General features: G+C 35.7%; 1 protein-coding gene across 2 annotated transcripts; it reads left to right on the forward strand.

Moving 5' to 3' along the window:
* Window positions 1-3815: 3815 nt before the first annotated feature.
* On the forward strand, window positions 3816-13130 carry ponzr1 (plac8 onzin related protein 1). Of its 2 annotated transcripts, none has more exons than XM_048185809.1 (4): window positions 3816-3972; window positions 4612-4710; window positions 5222-5367; window positions 12580-13130. In XM_048185809.1, the coding sequence occupies exons 2-4, from the start codon at window positions 4614-4616 to the stop codon at window positions 12706-12708; spliced, it is 372 nt and encodes a 123-aa protein (XP_048041766.1). In that variant the 5' UTR covers window positions 3816-3972; window positions 4612-4613; the 3' UTR covers window positions 12709-13130. The 2 variants fall into 2 exon arrangements, with proteins under 2 accessions (XP_048041766.1, XP_048041767.1); XM_048185810.1 differs by having other exon boundaries at window positions 3828-3967.
* The last annotated feature ends 338 nt before the right edge of the window (window positions 13131-13468 follow it).

Raw genomic sequence — 13468 nt, forward strand, 5'->3', positions numbered from 1 at the left:
ATTGGGGCTAGAAATCTGCTCAATGTTTAATATTCAAAATATAATACGTTTTTTTCTGCTTTTGGGTCATGTCCCCATGTTCTTGACATGTTCTGTGAGATTCACCAGTGGTGAATTTGTAACAACATAAAGTACCTATTTCACTCATTTTTACAATAAAGCAAAGAAAGAAAGAAAGAAAAATAGTAATACACAAACTAGAGTCAGTGTTGAAAAGTAGCTACTCTATTAAAGGGGCTATACAGAATTTTCATTAATTAATCACTTTCTTATTGTCAATGTGTGAACAGCATGTAACGAAACTTAAAAAAACGAGAGGTTGTCTATGAAAGCCTGTAGACTGATTTTTATGTGAAGGAACCGGGATGTTTTTGGCAGGAAATGTGACGTTTACGTGAGCACCCTATTGCTGTCCAACTGACAGGCAATTTAATAGTCCTGTCCTAATAATAGTTACTGGAATAGATCTTCTTAGACAGGCCAAAGTCAGCCTCACACACAGATCATCCCCCATCCCCCATGGCTTTTCAAAGACAATGGAAGTATTAACAGGATGTTGTAGTAAAATGTGCTCTGTGTTGCCCTCCTGTGGACATGCAAGTGCGGACAGCCACTGTGCATACAGGTCTCTGTGTAAAAAACCCTGAAGGCAGAGATACTCTATTCTGTAAAAACTAGAATTCTTGACATCTGTAAATGTATTTTCACTAGTGAAATGTCACCGTATAGGCTGCCATTCAAATTCAATTGTTGATATCAAGAATTGATTTCTTACTAGTTTAAATTCCAATTTCACATATCAGAAATACAATTCTTACTAGTAAAAATACATTTTTGATATCAATAATTACATTGTTACTAGTAAAAATGCAATTGTTTTGTATCAAGAATTCAATTGGCACTAGCTGAAATGTCAGTTCTTGATATCAATTGAATTGCTACTAGTAAAAAGTAACAATTCTATTTTATATCTGAAAATGTATTTCTGATATCAATATAATTTCAGATATCTAAAATGACTTTTTTACTAGTAACAATCACATTCATGATATCAGAAACTATCACTAGTGACAATCAAATTATTGATATCAAAAATGAAATGAATCAACCTCAGTGAATCAAACCTAGTAGCAATTAAATTGTTGATATAGATATTTGCACTAGTAACAAAGTAACAGGTTTTCCACAAACCCTTTAGGGGCTCCGTAGTAGTATGACCTAATCTTAAATTTAAAGCTTCAAGTTGAAAGTGAAGCAATGAGAAGAGACAGTGCATTGATTCAGTGTAGGTTGATAAAGTTTGTTTATTTTCCTGGAGTCTGTCTTTTCATCATGCCTATAGGATTCAATGACATAGAGACTAAAATATTCTGCTATGTGAGATCAATATATATGACACAACAAGCTGATTTGTATTTTTTAAATGCACAAATAAATGTGAGCACTGTGCATTTGTACTAGAAGATATGTGCAAATTTTGCATTAATATGTAAAGTATACATTTAAATATGATCCATTTTTATTTGTAAAGTACCTAATTTTACATTCAGGCATTTATCTCCTGACATTTAAACCCCATTTTCTTTCATACTGAAAAACTCTGACAAAGCAAACTTCAGGATGTGTTACAGCACTAAATAACCTGTAGGTTGATCATTATTGTGACACATGAAATGAGAAATACAACTTGTAAATAGAAAAAAAAGTACCGCTTCAGCAAATTATTTACCGTACTCGAAAACTGTTTGACGAAAAATGACGAAATCACATGATATTTTGCTGAACGTGCTGTCATAACTTGGAATGCAAATATAGTAGGGGCTCTGAAAAAATCGCTTTGTTACTTTCGTCCCGGTTCTCTTAAACCATATCTTAATATTTACTTGATCCATGCAGGATACATTGTTCAGTTGATCTCGGCAGCAGTATCCATTGTAATTGTGTCATTGGTGTTGACTATATTTTCTAGAATCCCACTGATTTCTTTCACACAGTCTCAAATTTATTAGTGCAATCTCTCCAGTTCACCACCAGAGGTCATTCTTATCCCAGTATTGATTATTTCCTGTCTTGTTTCTGTTTTCAGTATAACAGTATCCCAATGTACTGGATTCTGTATGTTTTCATCCTGTACATCCTACAAAGATCCTGTATATATTGTTAATTTCCCGTTCACATGTAAACTGGTGCTTTTTTTTTGTTTGTTTTTTTACATGTAAACCTCTGCGCTTTTTTAACCCTCATATTATTCATTTAACAGATGTTTTTATCTCATACACCTGCTTTTGCTCTTGTCTGCATTGGTCTATAATGGATTTGCCATTTTTGTTCTGATGCTTATTTGTTATTGCTTATATTTTGCAGGTGGAAATCCCTCAAACCAGGGGCGTAGTTCGTGGGGGGGATGGGGGGAGGTAACCCCCCCAATAATCAAAGCCATCAGTTACAACCCCCCCAATATAATACATATATTATATAACGTTCAACCCCCCCAAAGTTGAAACCAAATCTACGCCCTTGCCTCCAACATACATGTACCTTGTGGTACATAGTCCTTACCAAACATAGTGACACATAGTGGTTTTGGTTAAACATAGGCTACCACAAAGTATATAAAGTATATGTGTGGAGAAAAAATAGAGTAAGATGAAAACAAATGATTTGTGCTTTTGTGGCCCTTCTCGTGAAAAGAAAAAAAGAATAAAAGCAACTGCTCCATTAAGCTCGGTATCACTGGACTCTTTTCATTGTTCCACTTCTAATAAAATGAGGTGTCAGGTGTAGTGTAAGCCTAAACACATAATCAGAGAGAATAATAAGTGAATCAGAGAAAGAAAATTGTACAGCCTTCTAGTGGTATTAATGTATTTTGTAGGTAGGGTGTGTTTTTTAATATAAAGTTTTGATTGTGACTGATGTGATGTGATTTTACTTACAGTAAAGCAAACAAAACATGAGGGTTATTTATGCTCACTTGGGGCTGGATCACTAGACTACATATTTTAATTTTTGGAATTTTGTATTGTACACAGTGGTCAGGAAATGAACTAAACAGAGAGATGAATTGGATTGAACATCATTTGGGCTAAACTCAACCTTTTTCCTCAAGTGCAGATCTCCAGTTTGATCACTAGGCCACCTCGCCTTTGAATGTTTAGCCATTCTTTCTCTTTTTTTCTGAGACTTGTGATAGTTGATTATTTAATCTAATTTATTTTAGTAAAACCACGAGGTAAGTCAAGGCTCGCGCTGCTGGTACGTGTGACGCAGCAGGTGACACGAGATTTCCTTCAGTCAGTAAGTTTTTCATGACAAATTCAAACGTTAGACTGTAAAATTCAATATTACACCTTTATTGGATTTATATATCTGTACTAAAATATAGTCACCAGGATCTTGTCAAGTAAGACATATTCCTGAATCAACATATTTTGTTGATCCTAGAACAACATTCCTGTCTGAAAATGTAGTTCCAACCACATCCCTATACCCAACCCTATAACCTGTCCCTAAAATCAGGAAATGACAGGTGACTAACACTGATGCAGAAGCACCTAACCCAGGTTGTAAGCCTAAACGACATAAACTGTAAACCTTTCTCTCAAATCTGATTAGTTGATTGGAATGTTGTTCCAAGATCAGCAAAGATGTTAATTTAGTAACTTGTTGTACTTGGTGAAATCTTGTTCACCAATAAAATGTATAATTGTAAACTGTTTTTACTCTTTAAATTGTTTTATTATTATTATTATTATTAGCAATGTGTGGCAGTGTTAAATTCAACAATGCCTCAATCAAAAACTTATTCCACAGAACTACTAACAAGAATTCAATAAAATTCGACACGCCTTCTCTGTGGTGAGTAGATAACAAAGGCAAACGATTTATCGCTCTCATTTGCGACCAAGAGCTTTCTTAGGTTTCATTTCCCTGAAGACCACCAGCGCAACACTTCTCAAGACTGAAAGTAAGGTATATGACACTTTTTTTTACTAATATATCGAATGTTTAATTAGATTCCTCTTAAACAATTAAACGTGTTTATCGAGTAACTGCGTAATAAGAGTCAAATGATCTCGTGTTAAATGCGCAATTAGATACTTTTTCATAATCATCCCTGAGCACATGTCTATGTTGTTTTAATCAGAAAACTTTTACGTTCACAATAAGCACACAATCTGAAATATGATCGCATTATAGCCAACTTGTAAAAAGAGAATAGCCTATTTTTTTCAGAATGTTCTGTATTTTATCAGATTCTCCAAATCGCTATTTTCCATTCACGGAAAATAGTTTCAAATAGCTATTTTCCATTCATAGCCATTTTCCATTCTTGTAAAAAGGAACTGTTAAGTTATCTCTCGCCTACAAATCTGTAAAACTTTGAAGGTTGTTTATAACTGGCTTATTTTACAGGAAATAGGGTGTGAAAGACATGAGTGAAATGAGAGCCCCCAAAGGATTTGAGAAAAAATGTGTCTCTGCAACCCTAAACAAGTTGTTAGATATTTTAATGAATAAAGTGTGACTCATTAGCTACTCTTTACAATCATCACCCTCTTCTCATTATCCCTCTCTTTCTCTCTATCCCCTTCTGTTCTTTCTTTGCAGTCATGGCACAATCAACTACTACGATTGTGACAACCCAGCATGTCTCTTCTGGCACCTGGACTACAGGCATTTGTGACTGCTGTTCTGATATGGGAACTTGTAAGTCACCTACTTACTCTTGAACTTTCTGTTCCCCTTTATATCCCAAAGCTTGTTTGAATGATTATGCAACATTAAAACAGGATGAGATTAGATTGCAGAGTTCAAGGGAAGCACTGAAAATTTCTGAAAAATCAGGCACGCCTTGCTCTCTCAAAGCACTAATTAAACTAATTAAAAAATCAAGAAACAGTGTTGATGTAGGCCTACTACTCCTTTACGCCTACTACTTTTTTTACATGCATGCTTTCTGTTCCTGTTTCTAGTGAAAAAATATGTACATTTAATATTAATGCTTATATATATATATATATATATATATATATATATATATATATATATAGTTTATTAAATGTTGCTTTGATACTTTTATTGAAAGATATCAAATTTGTATTCAGGTAGAGGAGGTAACCGTGTTTGCAGCATTTTTCAACCTCAGCTTTGGACAAACATGTAGGTCATAGTGCTTTAGTGCAGGCCAGATCTAAATCAACCCACATGTGCACTTCAGGTTGCTGTGCCCTGTGGTGTTTCCCGTGCATGCAGTGTCAGACTGTGTCTCAGTTTGGTTGGTGTTTCTGCATGCCATTGCTGGACTGCTGCATGGTGGTCTCCTGCTGTCTCCGCCAGAAGATGAGAGAACAATACAACATTCATGTGAGTTTACACAAACACAAACACATGTATTTAAGGTAAGGGTGATTTATAGAAGAAAGACCAATAGGATGTTGCTAAAGCTCGCAAAGAGGAAATGAGAAGATATGTTAACCGCTTACAACTTCCTGTTTTTTTTTTGTGTGTTTTTTTTTTCTCACAACAAACAAAATTAGTAAAACTTTGTGTAAGTAAAAGTAGCAATGTGTTCTGAAAAAGTAAATGTTTCTGCAATCAACTTAGTAACCATATTTACTCCTTTATATTGGCTTTTGCTCTTCAGAGAGGATTAGTCACATTGCATTTATGGCTTAGGCGTTTAGCTACAAGAGGGATAGTTCACCAAGAAATAATAAAAAAAAAAATCTGCCATCATTTATTCACCCTCATGTTGCTTGTGTCATGTTTATGACTTGTATAACACGTATGCAGTCTTGGGTAAGATGGTATAAAAAAGTAATTAAGTACCAGTTAATTATTACATCTTCAACAGTGTAATTACATTACTGTAATAATTACTCTTACTAAAATTTATTGTTTTATGTATTACTAATCATTTTCTAAATCCCATATCAACTTCGACCAGTTGAACAATACAACAGGATAATATAAAATTGCATACATTTTTCTTGAACTTGACAACTGAACAACATATTTAAAGGACTAAGGTTACACTACAAACACACATTTTAACATTATTAGATGCTAAATTTTGATGTTAAAGCTGCTGTCCGTAACCTTTTGTGGTTAAAAATGATCTGAAATCAATTTTTAAGCAAGTACATAACCAGCCAATGTTCAAATCTCCTTATCTTAGCCTGATTCATAATGGTAAGCTCGAAATAATGTTTTCTAATCTGGATGGTGGTTTGTTTCCGCGGGAAATTCAAGCATGCAGCCGTTCGTCTTTGCGTCATTACGTCACATCCGTTTACATAAAGAAGCAGTCCCAGCTAGTTGGCTATACGGCATGTGAGGATGCTGCAGGTGCCGTATCATTTACAGCCTGTTCTCACAGCAGCTGCAATAATTAAACTTGTCATTGCGATGGTGGATTGTAATCCAAAAAGGTCCAAATGACATTCATCAGTGACAACTGGAGATTCACCCATAGTCGAAAGCAAAAAACTTTAGACTGCGGAGTGGATACAGAAATTGAAATCTACAGGTAACGCTAATACACACTAAATACATAGTCGCACAATGCTGATGTTATTAACATTAATGATTTGAGAACAAAGAATAATAATAATTTGCACAGTTTGACGTGATCCGAGCTAAGCGATCATTAGATTTAATCAACATTGGCAGCGCAATTTGTTGTAAAGCTTTTTTCCTCAGTTGGTCAGAACAAAAGTGGCAAGCATATTACTTGCTTGTTCAGATGACATTTTCTGGTGAAAATTCTTATTTTGGTCATACTTCCAAGACTACAATCTGTGACTCCGAAGTACAGTATCCACACCGATGTGGTGACTAACACCGATGTTGTGCCGATACACAACCCACGTAAAGATGATAATTCCGCAAATAACTGCAATTGCAGGTTTCAAACAGAGATGGCAACAAAGAGGAGTACTAAATAATTAATTACTGTAGTTTAACATCAAAATAAATTTAACGTCTAATAATGTTAAAATGTATGTCTTTAATGTAACCTTCCCTCTTTAAATACTTTGTTCAGTTCAAGAATAATTTATGCAATTTTATATTATCCAGTTGTATTGTTCAACTGGTCAATGTTGATATTGTATTTTTTTTAACCCTCAGGTGCTCCTCATTTGGGAGTCACACTGGTGCTCTTCACGGTCAAAAGTGACTGGAGCCCTAAATTTTTTTTTCTCCCTCAGCAAAACCAATGTAATTTATTTTTGTTCAATAATATTTTTACTTTTTTAATTTGTTTTTTGAGAGAATTTCATGATACTAATCAATATTTATGCAATAACTATGATCAATTTGTCCCATTGAAAATAATACAAAAATTTTATTTTTTAATATTTTGGGTTAGTTCACCCAAAAATGAAAATTATGTCATTAATGACTCACCCTCATGTCGTTCCAAACCCGTAAGACCTCCGTTCATCTTCGGAACACAGTTTAAGATATTTTAGATTTAGTCCGAGAGCTTTCTGTCCCTCCATTGAAAATGTTTGTACGGTATACTGTCCATGTCCAGAAAGGTAATAAAACATCATCAAAGTAGTCCATGTGACATCAGTGGGTTAGTTAGAAGTTTTTGAAGCATCGAAAATACATTTTGGTCCAAAAATAACAAAAACTACGACTTTATTCAGCATTGTCTTCTCTTCCGGAATCCTTTCCATTGAATTAATTCCATTGAACTGATTCCATTGAATCCTTTCATCTGTCGGCGTTGGTAATGCACTTTTACATCGCCGTGGTTGTTTTTGGTGATTAGGACATCCACGACATGCACACTTACGCACCATTTAAAAAAATATAGCAATACCAAAATACAAACAATGTAGAATAGCTTGAATACAGCATGCGTCTCCCTCAGACTGTAAACGAAGCTCGGGCGCACTAGATAACACGTCAGCAGCGTCACTGCGGAGTCCTGAACCACACTCCGGAGCAGAAGGGGGCGGTAATGCACCAATAAGCTGGATGCCAACCGCCGTAAAACAGGAAAGAAGAAGAAGAAGAAGCGGAGTCGTGAACGCGGATTGACAACAGACCCGGAAGAGAATACAATGCTGAATAAAGTCGTTGTTTTTGTTATGTATTTTCGATGCTTCAAAATGTCACAGATGTCCTAATCGCCAAAAACAACCACGGCGACGTAAAAAGTGCATTACCAACGCCAACAGATGAAAGGATTCAATGGAATCAATTCAATGGAATCAATTCAATGGAAAGGATTCCGGAAGAGAAGACAATGCTGAATAAAGTCATAGTTTTTGTTCTGTTTGGACCAAAATGTATTTTCGATGCTTCAGCAAATTCTAACTAACCCTCTGATGTCACATGGACTACTTTGATGATGTTTTTATTACCTTTCTGGACATGGACAGTCTACCGTACATACATTTTCAATGGAGGGACAGAAAGCTCTCGGACTAAATCTAAAATATCTTAAACTGTGTTCCGAAGATGAACGAAGGTCTTACGGGTTTGGAACGACATGAGGGTGAGTCATTAATGACATAATTTTCATTTTTGGGTGAACTAACCCTTTAATGCAGTATTTTAGGTTAAAATAGAGTCTAGGCCTTTAAAATATATATATTTTTAATTTTTTAGCGCCATCTGGTGAGAGTATAAAAAGAAAAATGTGTAATACCATGGTGTAACCACTAGATTGTAACAAGGCGGCAGACTCGGGGAGATCCATATGCAGCTTTATTGAACAATCGTGGTCGTACAGGCAGGGGTCAAATACCAGCAAAAGCAGTGTCAGAGGCAAAACGTACTCAGTAACAGTTCCAGGCAAACAGTCAGGGCAGGCGGCAGGCAAGAGAGGGTTATCCAGGAAACAGGCAAAGATATCACAAGGCAGGCAGAGGGCAGAATACGGAGGTAACAGGCAGTCAATGGTCATACACAGGGAATCAATACACAGGAATAAATGCTCAGAAATGTCAGCCGGGGCAAAACAAGACTTCGCGAAGCATGGGTGTGAGTGTGAGTCTTTTATAGAGGGTATGCACGTGACGTCACCGTCGACCATTACAACTGCGGTCACGTCCACTGAGTGGCAAAAGACTGAGCGGCAGAATTGGTTTTTAGCGTGAATGTCCTGAAAAACACACAAAACACATCCAAAACGGGAAAGAGCTTTGTGATTGACTGTACAAATAGCTTTGACACAAACCCTGAGGTATATATTTAAAGACCGCCGAAAGCTACAGAAAAAAAGAAGCAAATGGATCACTGTAATTCACAGAAACAACTTGACTTCAGCAGATAAACATGGATTTGCAGTAATCATTTTGTGTCAAATTGTTGGATTTTGAGGTAAAATCATACCGTATATATTGTATTGTTATATATTATGTTGACAACTCATCAATTAAATATTTTCCATCTTATATTCTGCATAATTGGGTGTTTTTAAATAAACAACACTGACAAAAACTATACTATAAAACTATATATGTTTTAAGGCTGGACAATATGACGATATAAAAGTGATTACGCAGATTTAAACCTACCTATATTGTAGTTATATAAAATATTCACATGCAGATTTGCTTTATGTGTCTCCCCGCTGTCGAAATCAGGCACATATAAATGTCAGGAAACACGATTCCTGGCTGTATGCAATATCCATGGATTAGGTTTATTTGACAAGTTGTAAGGAACACATTCAATTCCAACCTTTAGTGTAATTCGTCAGTTTTACTCGCGTTTTCGCAGTTTCCTCTATTAAATCCAGTCACGCAGCAGCTTCTTTTGCCACTCAGTCCAGCTGAGGGAGCGCACTTTCGGCGGGAAAGTGACGTCGATGCATACCCTCTATAGTCCAGGTGATATGGATCAGGTGTGTGTGTAATCAGTCCAGGTATGGAGTATGGGAAATGTAGTCCATTAGTATTCGGGTGAGGGTGCCTTCAGGTGGCGATCGGAGGGAGCCACAGAGACCGAGTTTGTCACATAGATGCTTGTACAGCTGTCCATGGAGAGGCTTGTGAATTCCCTAGTTGTTTTTGGACATATTTACCTAATTTTTTTAGGTTGAGGATATGAATATATATTTAGACAATCTCAAAGACTATTTCTTATCAAGTTTTAGATATATTTTTGTAAGAAATATTGATTTGAAGTGTTAGTTTTTGATTTATGATTACAGTCAAACCTAAACATTGTGTTAGAAAGAGAACGCAAGGAAGCATTTTGTTACCCATTTTTGATTTAGAATTCATAAAAAATGCCACATGCAAAAAAAAAAAAATGCTCAGAATGATGCGAAGGAACAAGCCTGTACTTCCAAATACACAGTTCATAAGTGTGTGTGTATAATGTGTGTGTAAGTGTGTGTGTGTGAGTGGGTGCGTCTATATCACACTCTTGATGTTTTAGAGTGTCACCCCTTTGTGTACTTTTTTTCAGAATTGTGGCCGATTTGTAGATTGTACACACCAAAATTCTTAGAATTTCTGTGTTTTTGTTGATTTCCCATTAATTTCCTATGGTCGATCATTTTTGACCGAAGAACACAAGTGTTTTTACGACCACTTACCTCAATTTTTTTTTGTGTGTGTGTTCGTGTACCAATTTACATAAAAATCACCAAGTTTCAGCCCATACTGATGAAGCTACAATTTTTAAAAAATTAAAAACGAAGATTTTTGTATTATTTTATATTGTACCAAAGGGGTATCATGTGTGTGTTTGTGTGTGTTTGCGTGAGAATGGGTGTGTTTATTCCACTCTTGATGTTTTAGAGTGTCACTCCTTCAAAGCTATGAGCTTTTCCTGCATTATTACTGAATTATTGAATGGATTTCACATATTATCAAAACTTTGCTCTGTATTACAGACAGTGGTTTATAGGGTGTGTGTGTGTGTGTGTGTAAGTGTGTGTGTGTGTGCGTGTGTGTGAGTAGGTGTGAGTAGGTGTGTCTAAATCACACTCTTGATGTTTTAGAGTGTCACCCCTTTACTGCTGTGTACTTTTTTCAGAATTGTGGCTGAATTGTAGATTGTACAGACAAAAATTCATTAAATTTTTGTTTTTGTCAATTTCCCATTCATTTCCTATGGTCAGTCATTTTTGACCGAAGAACACCAGCATTAATATTTTTTTTTACGACTACCTAGCATGCGCGAATCATGCCCTCAATTTTTGTGTGTGTTCACACTCCAAATGCCATAAATGTCACCAAGTTTCGTACCATTCCGATGAAGCTGTGATTTTTAACATTTCGAAACAGAATTTTTTTCAGTCATAAATGACGAAGAGCACCTGAGGGTTCTGTGAAAATAAGATACAAAATGTGGATCCAGAACAACACTGGTCCAAAACTTTAATTGTATGAACAAAAATACACATTTTTCAAAATATCTTCTTTTGGGTTTCCTGTAAAAATAAAAAATAAGAAAAAAGAAAGTCATACAGATTTGAAACAACATGTCAAGGATGACATTTTTCATATTTTATTCCAATTGCTAAAATGTTCTTGAATCCGTCCGCTAATTAAAAGGAACAATTACGCAATGAACAGTTTCCATTAACTACTTGAATTTGAAAGCCACATGCAAGTTTTCATTTCCCCGTTTGTATGATGCAGTTTCAATTGTAATGCAGAACTGAAGAACAGATGTTAATGAAGATGCTTCCTGGTAAAAGTTAAATAGATGTGGCAGTCATTTCATAACAAACGAAAGCTTACTAAAAAGGATTAAAAACTCCTTTATGGATGTAGGCCATGGCCACATGAAACTCTGTGTAAACACAGTAAACCCATTTAAGCATCTTATCTTTGTCAGAGGCACCATAAACCTTTGGTAATGATTGAATTATACAATGACTTTAATATCAAACCATGTGAACACCCATCAGGAAGCTGATCCATCTGAACTTTGACTTATTTCTCAGTGCATGACTACTTTGAGAGTGTAGCTTCATGAATGCTTTGATCAGCGGACATAAACAAAAGCTCAACCAAACCTGAATGACACAAGCACGCTTGAGCTTGTGGAGGTTTGATCTTGTCTGTCATTCAGGTTCGGTTGAGCTTACGTTCATGTTCGCTGATAAATGTTTATATGTGAATAAAAGCCAAAAAAGGAGAACTGAAAACAAAATAAAAGGAAGGAAAGAATACCGTGTGGGAAAGCGTTTTAGTGAAGTAGTTGGGTATGTGATATGTAACACCTGTGAAGTGATGTATGTATGACAGTGAATTAATAAAGCCTATATCCAGCCTTTACTTGGGCTGAACGTATTTCGATATATATCATATCATGCTTAGAGTTGATCTTAGAGTTGACATTAGAGCTGATCCGCACATCTCTACTCTGTAGAATGAGGATGTCCTCATACCACCTGTATCTGTCTATCAAGCAGCAAAGGTCACGGCTGGGATGTAACTAAATGCTGTAAATGTTGTAAAATGGGACACTCCCTTTGATATGCCCCACCCTAACTTCCTGTTTCAATAGGAAAGACAAAACTGTTTGTCGAGCCAAGGATTTTATTATAAATTCATTTTTTGTATTATTGGAACTCTTTTCTTTCTTCCTCAGGGTTCATGCTGCGATGACTTTTGCACTCTCTGCTTCTGTTATCCTTGCGCCTGGTGTCAGATGTCTCGAGAAATCAAGACTCGTGCTCGTTCTGGCGCTGTGATCACCCAACAAGTCATTCATAGTTAGAGATCAGTTTTGCTTCAAGTTCTGGTAATATGGGCAAAAATATATGGAGGTGGCGAAAACTTTTGCCCTCTACCAAGGGTTGCGATGTAAAAAGTCTTTTCAGACCTTTTTATAAGTTGTCTTATCCTGTTATGCTCCTGTTGTACAATGCTTATATTCTGCAACCATTACATAGCTTTTTGTAACTCACTTCTTTTCATACTATTCTGTAGATTACAAAACATATGCACAACATAGACATATAGTATATGTACTGCAAGTTATTATCAAAACAACAGATATCTATAAATCATCCTTATTGCATACATTATATTATTACTACTATAATATAGTATTACAAATATATTAGTTTACTCTGTTAGTTCACTGTTAATTCATTTTGAATTAGTTCTTTCCAGTAATAAAATTATGAGGTAAAAGCCTGTTCTGTTTATTCTTTGTGTGCAACGGTACATTTGCTTACTGATGTTTATCTCAGGTGTGAGATCACAAAAAATGCTGATGCTTGCAGGATGATGCTTTTTCCGTTCACTACCCACACAACAGCATAGCTGGTGTATGCGACACAATCTATTATATATAAAATAGTGCTGTCAGAATTAGCATGTTAACTCATGCGATTCATTTTTTCAGTTGAATCAAATATTTAACGCAGTTAACACAGCATCCATTTTTCCATCATAATTTGGCTATACATTATATGATCACTTTGGCAAGCTGTTTTAGCTTAAATTTTTCCCAGCATTACTCGTCGTAATTG

This window comes from Megalobrama amblycephala, linkage group LG3 (genome assembly GCF_018812025.1).
Source record: "Megalobrama amblycephala isolate DHTTF-2021 linkage group LG3, ASM1881202v1, whole genome shotgun sequence".
Lineage (NCBI taxonomy): Eukaryota > Metazoa > Chordata > Actinopteri > Cypriniformes > Xenocyprididae > Megalobrama > Megalobrama amblycephala.